Below are 14159 nucleotides of genomic sequence, written 5' to 3' on the forward strand. Positions count from 1 at the left end.
GTTATATTCAGTCAAAATCATATCAAATAATTCATAAAGTGACTAAAACCGCCCCCTACTTGCAAAATTACACGAAAATTATTGATATTATAGCTGGAAATCACGAGATTCGACTTACGCGGAAATTCGAGATACGCGGTATTTTGCGGCCGTTTTCGGTCCCCATTAACCGTGTATCTCGGGGACCGCCTGTAATGTCACCCAATCCCAAAGCAATCCAAAAGCCCGAGATAAGGCACATCGCCAGGAGGAAATGCCTTGTTGTAGATCAATGTAAATCAGCATTTTTGGGTTAAAAATACGGCTTTACTATGCCGCCATATGTGCCGTAATAACGGAATAAATAAATAAATTAATTAATTATTAAATAAAAGCAATGTCTCTGAGGGTAAAAAACAGTATATTTTTATTCATTTGGCATGCGTTATACAGTTTTAAAACTTTCTAATTCTAATTCTAATCCCAAAAAAGCTGTCAAAATTATGTTAAAAATTCAAAGAAGATATGGGCTAAAAGATGGGCGTATACCAAATTAGCAGTAAATCAGATTTCTGGAATTGGTGTAACAAACAATAAAAATCAGGTTTGCTTTCCGTGTAACCGGTTTCGCGCAAGGGGGCTCGACTGTCAAATGCGCCAAAACCAATATGGCAGCCAGCGTCTTTTGTAGGCGATTGTCAAAAACGACAAGACGATATTTCGTTATTACAAAAATCCGAAAAAGCAAACATGAACACCCAACAAAGAAATATTTGAATTGTAGTGAATTATTTTTCTTGATTTAAAATGTTTTTTTTTTTCTGTATGCGCTGTATTAAAAAAGATTTACATTACACGTCGCAATGTGAACCGATTCTAACCGCCGTCTGACGCTTGTGCGTGTATGGGTGTGTGTATGTGTGCGCGCGCGTTAATACAACGCACAGTTTTTCGCCTACTTGTTTGACAGCCGTGCAGCGATGGCATCATCACGCATCGTACAGTGGAGCAGGGTGTGAAAACAGCCGGAACAGAAGAAAAACACTTTTCCAGCCGTGTGCGGTTTGCGGGTGTGTGTGGTTTTGCGGGCAGAATTTGTTTGCACTCTATATTGGGCGTGCTCGTTGTGCCGCGGGAGGGCATTGTGTAACACCGATACCAATACCTATACCGCTGCCAGCCAAAGGGCAAGAAAATGCGTTGCTGTATCAAGCGGCGGTGCTGTTGAAGCTGTTTGGCAGCCAAAAGGGGAGAAGGAAATCGAGTCAAGTGTTTGCAACGAAAGCCGTAAGTGGGTTACGGGAAGCACATATACGGGCCGGCACTGGCATTAATTTGTTTTCCCCGTTCACCGCTCTCGTTGTAGAAAGGCAACAGTTGAGCGACAGCAGCGGCAGCAGCAGCAACAATAACAATGTCGCAGGAGTACTCCCAGCATGTGCTGAAGGTGGCGGTGGCCCAGATCTGCCAGACGATCGGCTGGCACTCGACCCACACGTCCACGATGGATCTGCTGGTGGACGTCACGCAGCACTTTCTGCGCGAAATCTCGCGCATCATGCACCGGTACTGCGAGCTGTACAACCGGACCGAGGCGAACCTGGACGATCTGGCGCTCGCGTACAAGGAGATCGGCATCAACCTGGACGAGCTGATGGAGTACATCCAGTTCGTCGATCCGATCCCGCTGCCGCTCGAGGTGCCCCGCTTTCCGCTGCCGAAGGAGTCCAGCTTGAACTTCCTGAAGCCGGGCAGCCGGGAGGTGCTGACGCGCCCGGTCCACATCCCGGAGTACATGCCGCCGCTGCTGTTCGAAAGCGAGGAGGAGGGTGCGTCCGGCGGGGCGGCGGCTGGCGGCAGCAGCGAGGAGGACAGGCTGGCGGTGGTTCCGGCCGGCGGGCTGGTGGATGCGAAAAGTTTGCTCAACAGTACGGCGCTCGCGATTGCATCCGTGGCCGCCGCCTCCATGGGAGAGGGGCGCGCCCTGACCGACGGTGGTGGCACGGGCGGGGAACTGCTGGACGATGGTGCGATCGTGCCGCACGCCGTCATCAACGAGGAGGTGGAAATACCGATGCAAACGATCGAGGTGAAGGAGCAACTGGAGGTGACAGTGACGTCACCGACAGCTACAACAACAACAACAACAACGACCCTGGGAGACACAACGGAGGAACCCCCGCCTGCCGCGGATGATAAACCGGCGGAAGGAAGTGTGGTGCCGAAGGAAAAGCTCACGCCCACCGAAGAACCACCCACAGGGACGCCCGGGGGAAAGCCACCGATCGTGGCAGAGGAGGGCCGGCCGACGCGCGAAATCAGTAGCGTGATCATGACCACGTCCGGGTTCATTTCGCCTGCCCGCGAAGGCAAGCTGCCCGAGTCGCGCATTCCCATCATCCCGGAGGAGCGTCCGATGCCGGCGCCGCCCGCCCCCATCGCACCGCTGCCCGCCGCATCGCACCTTCCGCCCGTGGCAGCCGGTTCGTCTGCGGCGGCCGGCTCTTCGACACTGTCCACGTTGGCGCCGGTGTCGTCGGCGGCACTGCTCGCGTCGGCCGCCGGCACAAGCTACTTCCCGAAGCCGGGCGAGGGTGGAGCGTTGGCAGCGGGCAACGGTACGCCCGCCGGCGGCACGGTCGGAGCAGCGGCTGCGCCGCACGATCCGGCCCTACCGCCCCCGCCCCCACCGCCGCCAGTGAAGCAGGCGGGCGAGAAGACGCCGAAAAAGGTGAAGAAGAAACCGGTCGACAAGGAGAAGAAAAAGGCGGACAAGGGCCAGGCCGGTGCGTCCCGCAAGCCGGACAAGCACGCCGGCGGGGAGAAGGGCGCACTGATGAAGCCGCCACCACCGCCAGCCGGCGAGCTGCCGGCCGGTGGCAATCCGTTCGAGGGCCCAGCAGCAGCAGCAGTAAAGGAGGAGAAAGTGTTTCCCCCAGCGGCGCCGGGAGAGCTGGCGGCGGGCCAGTATGCGCCGGCGAGAGAAAATCTGGTGTTTAATCCGTTCGTCAAGGAGGGAACGATGGGTGCGGCCGCCGTCAAGTCGGAGCAGAACGAACAAGCGGGCAGTGGTGGGATGGGCCTGCCCGGCACGAGCGCACCCTTCCCGCCCGGCAAACCGCCCAAACCGGCCAAGGTCAAGGGGGCGGGCAAGGACAAGCCGCCGAAGAAGCGCAAATCGGCCGTCCCGAAGCTGCCGCCCGGTCCGCTTGCGATGGAGCAGCACCCGGCGGGCGGACTGTTCGGTGGCCCCATCGCACCACCCCCGATGCCGCCGAACTTGCTGCCGGCGACGATGACGGCAGCACCGCTGCCGGTCACCAAGCCGAAGAAGGTGTCGAAGAAGAAGGCGGCCAACCAGCAGCGGGGCCAGCAGCACGAGGCCGGGTCGCTGCCGCCGCCGCTCATCGGGCCGCTCGGGCTCGGCCCGCTACCGCTCGTCGGCACGGGCGGCGGGTCCCATCCGGACCTGGCGTTCAGCCGTGTGCCGAACGCACCCAACACGGCAGCCCTCTCGCTGCCGCTGAAGAAGCCGCCGCACCCGATGGGGCCGTTCAAGCAGGAGGAGCCGACGGCGCCGGCCCCACCACCCCACAACCAGATAGCGGCCGACCAGGCGGCTCAGCTGAACCTGCTCCAGAAGATGCACCCGAGCCTAGAGATCACTGCCTCGCCCGCCATAATGTCGCAGCAGGAAACGGGCAAGCAACACCGGCAGCCACCATTCGAGCCGAAGGCACTGAAGGCGCCGGAAACGGCGAGCGACCGGGACGTGATCGTGATTGACGACGACAAGACACCGCCGCACGTCGCCTCGATGCTGTCGCCGGGCGGGGCCGCTGTGACGCCGTCGACACCCTTCACCACGCCACCGACCAGCAAGAAGCAGCGCAAGCAGGCGGCCGCTGCCGGCGACTACCAGCTGCTGGGCGCGAACATGATGGGCTACCCACCGGGCGGGCCCAAGCAACCGTCCTTCTCCGGTCACGCGTTCGAGGGCGGCGGCGTCGACTTCCGGCACGTGGACGCGGACCCGCACGGGCTGCAGTTTTCGCCCACCGGTGTGCCCAAAACGCCCGACATCAAGCTGCAGCACTCGTCCTCCTCGTCCACACCGTCCTGGATGAGCGAGTCGCCCCGGCTGGCGACGCCGAAGAAGGGAGCTGCTGCCGCCGCCTCCACCACCTCCACCACTACCGGCAATCTGTTCTCCGAGCTGTCGTCCAAAACGCTCAGCGAGTTTATGGCGCCAAACAAGGGGCTCGGGCCTGTGGCCGAGCCGGGCAAGAAGCCAAAACGCCCGAAGCAGAAGCCCAACAAAAACGCAGACGCCAAGCGGGCCAAGCTGGAGCAGGCGGAGGGTGTGAAAAAGCTGCCCAACGCCGGCGGCGCCGCCGCCGGTCCGACCGACCTGCCCGGCAGTAAGAACCCGTTCGCGCTCTACCCGGGCGCCCTCAACCCGTTCGCACCGGATGCGGCGAGCGCGTATAGCAAGTACCTGAACCAGGTCGCGAGCCTGCCCCGCATGCCGTTCGGCATGTTTCCGCTGCCGTCCGGGCCGGGCCTGATACCGGACAATCCGCTGTTTCCCCGGCTGCCCCCGAACTACCCGGGGCAGCACCGGCCCGGCTTCCAGATGCCGCCGAACCCGTTCGGGCTGCCGCCCGGCCTGAACCCGATGAACAACCCGCTGCTCCGGCTGCCGGGCCTGGCGAACCGGCTGCCGGGGATGGGCGGCGGCCTCACCGGCAGCCAGCGCGACTTCCTGGACGAGCCGCTCGATCCGGAGACGAAGCTGGCCCAGACGCCGCTCGATCTGCAAAAGTCCACCTGCAACGTGGCGCCGCTCGTGCCGCCCTCGCTGTTCCAGAGCGCAGCGGAGGGTATGGGGCTGGGCGACGGCACTGGGTCGAGCGAGCTGCTCAACCTGTCCGTGAAGGCCGGTACGGGTGGGCCCAAGGAAGCGGTCACCACGGCGCAGTCGACCGTCTCGAGCAAGAAGGACACGACGCTCACGATTTCGGGCGCCGCAACGTCCGCCGCCAGCAGCGTGAGCAGCCATTCGCTGTTCAGCAGCAGCGTGTCGACGAGCGTGAAGGACGCGGGCCGCACGGACGCGCCGCTCGTGCGCGAATCGGCGTACAAGGAGGACCAGGTGGTGATACTGCCCGCCGCCAGCTTCCTCCCGGGGGCGAGCCCGCCCCAGCGCTCCAACCTGCTGGTGATCGACATCGACGACTCGGACGGCAGCCAGTCGACGGCGACGACCGGCGGCAAGAGCAAGGACGGCAAGCGCAAGCAGAAGGAGCACAAGAAGGACCGCAAGCAGAAGGACGGCAAGCTCAAGAAGAAGAAGGACAAGAAGGACAAGAGCAAGAGCAAGGACCGGGACCGGGAGCAGCTGAAGGAGCTGGCGGCGGGCACGGCCACCGCGCCGGGCGTGATGACGATGGGCATGATCGGCGCGGAGGAGGCCCTGATGGAGCAGCTGCGCAAGGAGCGCAAGGAGAAGAAGGAAAAGCGCAAGGAGAAGCTGAAGAAGGAGAAGCGCAAGGAGAAGGAGTCGCGCGGTGCGGGCGGTGGTGCGGGACCGTCGCAGCCGGCGGGCGAGCCGGGCCTGAAGCTGATGCTGAAGCTCGGCGGCTCGAACGCGACCCAGTCGCCGCGATCGGAAACGCCCGAGCAGCAGCGCAGGGATGGGTCGCCGGAGCTGGCCCGCATATCGGCGCTCGTCACGCGCCCGCCGAAGCTGAAGGGCAGCACGACACCGAGCGGCAAGGGCAAGAAGGATGACGGGGCCGGCAAGGGCGCACCGCCGCACAGTTCGCCCGGTGGTGGGGACGCGAAGCTGCTGCAGCCGGCGGCCGACCCGGACGACACGTTCGGTGCGCTCAAGCAGCCGGCGAAGGTGAACTTTGCGGGCGGCGCGGCGGGTGGTGCCGCTACGTCGTCGACGGTGGTGACAGCGGCGGCCACGCTCGGCAGCTACGGCGCGGAGGAGAGCGTCGCGGGTGGTTCCGGCGGTCGCGGCACGAAGACGGTCCGCACGGCACCGGACGGGCTGCCGGTGGACACGCCGGCGAAAGCGTTCGGTGGTGCTGCCGGCGGCGGCGGCGAACCCTCGTCCAAGAAGGCGGCCAAGGAGTCGAAGAGCTCGAAATCGGTGCACCACCATCATCATCATGCGGCGGCCGATACGTACAACACGACGCCGGTGCACATGACGGACGTGGACGGCAACACGGTGTGGATCTGTCCGGCGTGCGGCCGGGTCGACGACGGCACGCCGATGATCGGGTGCGACGGGTGCGACGCCTGGTACCACTGGGTGTGCGTCGGCATCCAGGTGCCGCCGGACGACAACGAGGACTGGTACTGTCGCGTGTGCATCGCCAAGAAGCAGGACACGCAGGCGGACGAGAAGCAGCGCAAGCGCAAGAAGAAGGACAAGAAGACGTCCAAAGAGTAAGCGCCGCCGGGGCAGGGTTTCCCTCTGTTACGTTGGGTTTGTCAAGCCGCGGGCACACGTAGCGGGTAAGCTGAGCCGCTAGTTTAGGGTTAAAGTTAGCTGGGATGTCCACCGGTGACATCCTTCGCGATGAGTTCGTTGGATGCGAACCAATAATTGTAAAAAATATTACATATATATCCATCTATCTAACTGTTCCAACAGTGTACGCTCTCGGCACTGCTGGAAGTAATCTTATTTGGGGCTAATACGCTCGGTTTGACCGAACAGACGTCATAGTCGAGGCACCGAATCGTCAAAGCAATAGTACGTCAAGTGGAACGAAACAAAATCATTGTTTATACTAAACTGCATGTGCAACATACTTTATGTATTACCTCTGTTCATAGCGGAGAGCTTCGGTTATTGTCTAATGTGTTTTTTGTTGTTGCTACCTATAATTACTCTTTTCCACTGATTTCATTCTTCTTAGCATTTCTCGACTTTCAGAATAACAGTTTTGTATTGTAAAAGAAATCAAGCTAAAAACACATACACGTTCGTGATGAGGGACAAGTCGTGTGGCGTGCTGGAAGTCTTTTAAACTAATATGTAATTGTATTGTACGATTATGACCGTCTGCCTGTTGAGCGTAAATGTAATTAAATAAAACCTATAGACAAAATATTCTAAATAGAGGAGTATTATTTTTTGAAAAAAAAAATAAATAAATAAAATAAAATAAACAAATATGTTTTAAGCAATGACGTATTTTTTGCAATTCATTCAGTACACTAGTGATAGGAAAAATGAAGTTTTGTCGGAATTGATTCTGGCTAGCTCCGCAGTATTCTGGAATCGATTCCGGATAGTAGGTCCGGAATCAGTATTCGGAATCGGCTCCGGAATCGACTCCAGAATCGGAACCGATTCCGGAATCAAAATCGGCTCTCGAATCGGAATTGGCGCCTAAATTAGAATCGGCTTCCAAACGGAATCAGTTTCGGCATCGCCATAAAAATAGGCGATGATCCCGAACCCATACCGTTGCTACAACTGATTCCAATCCTAGACAGGTGTTAGAATTAGTCATGAACTTTCACTGGCCCTGGAACTGATCCTGACCCCTTTCCGGCTACTGATACTTCTCCCTTTTTTATTGGGGCCCAAAAATAGTACCCGAATCTGTCACTTTCATGGTAACTTCCAGCCCATTGGTTTTAATTTTTCCTTTGTTACATCGGGACCCACGGCGTACTATTGTCAACTCGGTTGAGCTAACAATATGCCAGTTGTGGGTTCAACCCTCGTATGGACCGTCGCCCTAAGAAAGGACTTTACTTATCCGGCTGCGTGGTGCTTAATACGTCGCGAAAGCCTGTATAAGCCGGAATGACCCGTAGATCATGGTTATTTGTTAAAAGAAGGCTTATCTACCGCAGGCACATTTTCGGACGCTAAAACCAATTAGGTTTTTATAGATAAATACTTACTCATTCAAAGTCAGTTGACCTTGCGTTTCTCATAGCCAAAGTGATTGTCTTTGTATGGATGAAAACTAAGCCAAAAGTATCAAAGGATCAGCCTTAACAAGAATGTTATCACAGAGATTATTACACGAATCGCTTAATACAGTTCATTCAGTTATGGCACGCACTGTAGTTTGGTGTTGTTTAATGTTATTAGTGTGCAATTTGGTTTGGTGTTATAAAAACAAATATATTTGTTTTCCTCAACCAGCCTAACACGTCTATCGCTGGTGAGCTACAATTCTGAACTGACTTAAACTCCCTAGTCCTAACTAGCTCGGCCCAAAGCCTATCGCGCCGATGCTTCACGATGTCAGCTTCGGGCGGATGCTCCACGATGTTGTCTTCGAGCAGACGCTCCACTTCTGGTGGATGCAGGTGATCGCTGCTCCATGGGGTATGACACATTTTATGCCAACTCGGCAGAAAATGTGTTCTACGATGTTTCGCTGTGCAGAACCATTGGAAAGTGCCACTAGTGCGATCTTGTGGTGTGGTTCTTGCGACAGGAAGTAGTTCGTCTGCTTTGCTTCCGTTTAGCTCAAAATACACCCCGTTGCGTGTGAAATAACTATATTATAGGAAATACCTATATTTGAAAATTACATACAACATTCAATCAAAAGAACTGATTTGTGTCTTTTATAACATTGGAACACACTCCTGGAACAAGAGCAATGTGTGAAACAAAATCGTATAGCACGGCGTGTGTAGCATTTATGTATAATATTTTTGGCCATCGATATAAAAAGGAGAAATTGTGCAAACCTCAAAAGGAAAACAAAAAACAACAACAAAAAGACGGTTGATGTGCAAAAACAGAAATATATGTATTGCTCATCCTTATCCCATTTCGCCGTGGCACTGAAACTCATAATGTGTGTGCAATTCGAACGCGGTCTAAAAAAACAAAAACCAAAAAAAAAAAAAAACAAGTAACAGAGTGTCCCTCGGACACTGCCTGCACACCGAACGCTGGAAAACGGCCCACATACATATATATTCACATTTATTTGCCTGCAATGTACGATTGTGCGTGGGTGCATGCGGTCGTTAGGTTGCGACAATTTTTCCGCTACGCTGTACATTAATTTATTTGCACTCGATGACAATTATTTAAATTGTTGGGGTGCTGTATGTGTGTGTTTAAAAAAAGTGAGGCAGGATAAAACCAACGCAAGATACGTACGAAAACGTAAAGGACGACCGTAGAGAAGTCGGGATGGAACGGGTTGCGATCGGGGATATGTGCACACTTGTTTGTTGTTATCGAAATCGATGACCAAGCGCAAAACTGTATGCTCGTTCATCCGAAGTTATACACCATGTGGCAACATAATTTAACCGAACAACGACCACGGACGGGCGGAGGGGAACTTGGCCAGCAAAGCGACTGGACACGCGGGGCGGTGTGGCGTTCAGCATGATTCCTTTTTTTAGCCTACTGGAAATTTCAATATTGAGCGATTTGTGTATGGAAGAGGCAATATATGTTCGCGTTTAATTTAAACTTACCAATGCAATAAAACCTGGATGAGCAAGAATTCAAGAGTTGTGAACAGAAATTCTCACTCAAGGAAGTTTCTCTCTACTCAAGTTCAATGTGTTACATTTAGGTTTCTCACTAACGGCATTCCCTTTTTTCTAGTTTCGCTATATTGTAATGCTTCATTCCGGAAACTTAATTCAAATCTTGAATCGGTGCCAAGTACCAATGTGTAGTAAACTCAAAAATGATGTCTACGATGCCTGTAGTGAATTATTTTTCTTTTGATTTTCTGCAAAAAAAAGTCCTTTATATCAGAATTAGGAACCTCCTTCGATTCTTCGATAAATGGTCGATTCCTGGTAAATGGTGAACATCATCTTTCTGCTTCTATTCAACAAGCTAACCACATCTTTATTCGGTTTCCTTGTGGACGACATAACAGGTAGGTCGTCTGGTGCCTTACGAATGACATGGTCGATGTCCCAAGATGTGTCTTCTCAAACTTTTCAAACCTTTGAGATCTACAAGTGTTTAGTAATTGCGTTACATTGAATGTCCACATTGTCCCGAGTGTCTGCATGTAACGTATTCTCTGAGGTATTGGGTAATTAATCCTTGGCATTGTAGCCATTAAAGGCAAAATTAATGTTAATATTTGAATGATTTGTCTATTCGTCTTCATATCATATTACCAATTTCAGGATTCTTTATCCAGTATAGTACAGTCTACACATACAACATAATAGGCAACAGTTTTTCAGTACAACCAACATCGCTAGCATTACCAAAATCAATGTGTAGATTATATGGCCGACCGCTAAGACGATTTCATAGCATCTTATCTTGAAATCCCTCAGATGGAAGAATCATTTCTGATTCTGTGAAGGAAGGACATAGCAGCACCTCCTAGGTGACCAAACATATATTTCAAGTGCTACACATTAAAAAAAAACAATATGTTCCTAAAGTTCCTCCTTCATTCGAGTGGTGCACAGTTTTGGATCATTCAAAAGTATATATAAATGCTTTACGATGGTCGAGACTATCAAAATAAAGGTATAAATCTTTTAATTGAGCTAGCAAAAACTATAGCGCCAATGGCGAGCGTACAAAAACGAGCAAAAGGCAGCACTGAAACGCTATCGACATCATTGCTTTCCGGTGTAGTTGTCCGTCGCTTTTGACTGACGAATATTGCCAACGCGGGAGTAGATACAAATAGCGAACAAATCACGATGGCTCAAAAAACAACAAGAGAGAGAGATTGGGAGAAAAAAGGAGAGAGAGATAGAGAGAGAGAGAGAACATAAGACATGGATTATAGAAGTAATTTACTTACGCTAAGAATCATAAATCCCCACCGCACTCGACGCCCCAAAAAATTGGCCGACGGTGTGTCCTTCATGCAGCATCCATTGCTCCACTCCCTTCGCCCTCTCCCCCAACTATCTGACGATACGAAAGCAGCGTTGGGATGTCGGGATTGAAATAAAGTTGTTTTGGAGTGGCCCATAACGCGATTTGTGCCAACATCAAGATTCCATTAAGAGCCAGACGTGTTCCACTGTGTAAATTAGAGTTTTGCCCGCTTTTGTTTCTGCTCCGCTTCGCTACCATCGCAACCGTGCACCCATGCACCCAGCAACGTCTCTTCCTTGTCACGGTTGGGCGCACGCGGGCAAGATGGACCACATCTTATTGGCTCACGATTTGATCACGTACTGTTTGCACGAGTCACGTGTTCATCATCCACCGGTTGCCCTAGCGTGCGCGGGTAGCAGCACTACCACCAACCGGTCGAACTGGGGCGAACGGGTAATGGGAAACGGGGTCGCGAGAGGGGGTAACGGCATAACCAGCAGCAACACGAGGCGACGCTACCCATAAATACTGTCTGGCTGGTACTGTGCCCGGGCCATTACTAATCGGTGTTAGGTGAGCTTCCGGGGGCCGGGTGGGTGATATGTCCACGGACCCGAAGCCACCAGAGGCTTAGGGGAGTGAAGGCGAGCAAAAAGAGTGACAGTATAAAAAGGATACACAGGATACCGCTGGCACTCGGGTTAGGAAAGTTCGTGTTGCAACACGTGCGCGTCATGCGCTTCGCCGGCGGTGACGGGGCCCGTCCGTCCGTGTGTAACACGTTAACCATTTTTAAATTGATTTTCACAATTCGCACGCCCGCAGACTCCCTACCGACTGTGATTGGAAGGGCAGGAGGCCGCAGCAACATTATACACATATTACATTTAATTGGCTTTTTTTTCGATCTTTCATGCCCAACGACCACACTACTTTTAGCGCATTTCCATCGCCTTTCTCTGGAAAGGAAAATTATATCCAAATCACATTTGAGAAAATCTATCTCCGGTATGTTTCCGTGTGTGTGTGTGTTTTTCCCAACCCTCGGTGCAGCGTGTATGTGTGCAATGTCACAGTCCCTTCGAAATGAATAATTCGCTGCATCGCAACATCGCATGGCAGTTGGTTGCTTTGATTGATTCCTTGCTTAATGTTTGTTGATTTGGTAAATCAAGCTGATCTGAAAGGTAATCTTGAGAGTTGATTTGAAGGTTTTTATTCGTTTTATATTGTAATCAAAAATGCGTAAAGACGTCTTATTCCACTTTCAATAAAGGCTAGAGGTCCTAAACGCTACGAAGTTATGATTAATCCAGTCTATGTTTAATGTAGAACAACTTCAGCGTCGATATTTGGAAAAAAATGTATCGATGCCCGTGAATTTTCCGGTCAACAAGTAGCCCACCAAACAAATGAGTTGGACACATCGGCTTTATGCAAATCGAACGAACGATACAGATATTTTATAATCATATTACTTTTCAATGCTTCCCGCTTTCAGTGTCACCGTAGCACAGTGCAAGCGTTGCCGGGCTCTATGGTGGAGGTCATGCGATCGAATCTCGCTTCTTATCATATTAGTTTATTCTAATTATTCACATGTAGAATAGCATAAGTTAAACGGAAATTAATGGATAGTTGTTTTAATAAAATAAAGAAATACTTCTTGTTGTAGGTAAATATGTAAATAGAATTATTAAAAATTCAATAATACCTAACATATGTTATCGAACCCATCTTTTCATACGACAAAAGGAGCATGTACAATGGAGGTAAATGATGCATTTTATCGCTTGAATCGCCTGTACTTTGAGGGGAAAGATGCGCATCGTGTGTGTACTTTGAAAATCGTCTCAAAATTCATCTCTTCTCCCGCCAGTACACAGTGGAGATGTGTATCGGAAGAGAGGGCTAATCCAAAACTTATCCTGTGTTTGCACCAGCAAAACAGGCCCACTGCTCCTGCTCAGCCGAAGGTGATGCAGAAAGGACAACCACAGGCGCGCACGCACGCGGGAGTTGCTGCTGTGTGGTACGAGGGAAGCGAGGGGGGGGGGGGAAATAAAACAATATTTTCATAATATTTTACAATTCCCTCGGGAAGAGCTCGGCAACAGGCCGGCCAATATGCCTACTGTCAAATTTAGCTAAAGTGAAAGATAAACACATTTTGACAGGGCCACAAACGCCCGGCGCTTACCAGGCAAAAAGGGACGCAGGCGGTTGAGGGGAGCCCCATCTGATTTCTCGGGTCACGTGCGCGTCGGTAATGTTGTTCGAAATAATTTTTCACACGAATGATTTGAACCGTTGACACTGTGTCACTCGCGCGTGATGCTGCTTTCGGGGAAGGGGTGCAGGATGGTGGTATGGCGGTAGGCAGTTGCGGTGCGGGGATGGCACACGCAACACGGCAATCTGTCAGGGGTTTGTTTTTTCAAACTTGTACCGGCCGCGTGAGTGTGTGTGTGTGTGTGTGTGAGTGAGTGGGTTTTCTTAATTTTCCACATCCTTCCTGGCTGGGCTGGGACATTATCCCGGGCCAAAAGCAAGGCCGATTGTGCAACAGTTTCCCCTGCAATTGTACAATCCGATTTGTTTCCGACGACGGTTTGAAGTGTTTCCGGTTCAGTTTAGTAAAAAACAGTCGGTATTGTTATTGCTTTTAAGCGTTTGTTAACAAATAAAACGGACAATGCCATCTCTTTCCTTAATCCTGTATGTCCAATCGAACGGTTTCTTCATTAGCCTGGCTAATTGGCAGTATCGTCCGTGCGAAGGCATTACCGAGCAATTTACTTTCCACACTCACGCCCCGATCGCACACCGGCACGCACCTCCGCAAAAGCCCTCCATTCCAACCGTGTAAACATTGGAAATAACGTCTTCCGGTTTCCGTACTCCACCAGCGATATCACCCGCTGGTCCCGCGTCCGAGAGCGACACGTGCAAATCTATCAAAGTGGCAGATTTAAATTAGCTGAAATTGAAAAGTAAACATTCACCCAACGGCACAACGCGTCGGTGGATGAGGTGTGCACGAGCGCGATGAGTACGCCACACCGCTACAGCGCACTGCCCCAAGCATGGAGGGAACCCATGGGACAAGGACGAACGGGCGAGCAAGTGTAAACGTGTGCGTGCGTGCGTGCGGATATGTTTTTCTTTGTAGTATTTGCTAGGCCCTCCGCTGATTGAAAACTAGCCTCTGGCCCGGGGGCCGCACCGATTTCGGCCCGGACTGTCAAATTGGCCGGCACGTGTGCGCACTAAACAACGCGAGCGAGGAGTGAACCATAGGGCAAGTGCACGCAAAAAGGGGTGTTGTACTAGCGACCCACACACACACACA

The 14159-nt window shown here is 52.2% G+C and overlaps 1 protein-coding gene across 1 annotated transcript; it reads left to right on the plus strand.

Annotated features, from left to right (window-relative positions):
• The first annotated feature begins 888 nt into the window (after positions 1–888).
• Positions 889–7121, plus strand: LOC120950796 (nascent polypeptide-associated complex subunit alpha, muscle-specific form). The gene is made up of 2 exons (XM_040369117.2): positions 889–1266; positions 1346–7121. The coding sequence occupies exon 2, from the start codon at positions 1394–1396 to the stop codon at positions 6446–6448; it is 5055 nt and encodes a 1684-aa protein (XP_040225051.2). The 5' UTR covers positions 889–1266; positions 1346–1393; the 3' UTR covers positions 6449–7121.
• Positions 7122–14159: the final 7038 nt, after the last annotated feature.

The sequence above is a fragment of the Anopheles coluzzii genome, chromosome X, assembly GCF_943734685.1.
Source record: "Anopheles coluzzii chromosome X, AcolN3, whole genome shotgun sequence".
Classification (NCBI taxonomy): domain Eukaryota; kingdom Metazoa; phylum Arthropoda; class Insecta; order Diptera; family Culicidae; genus Anopheles; species Anopheles coluzzii.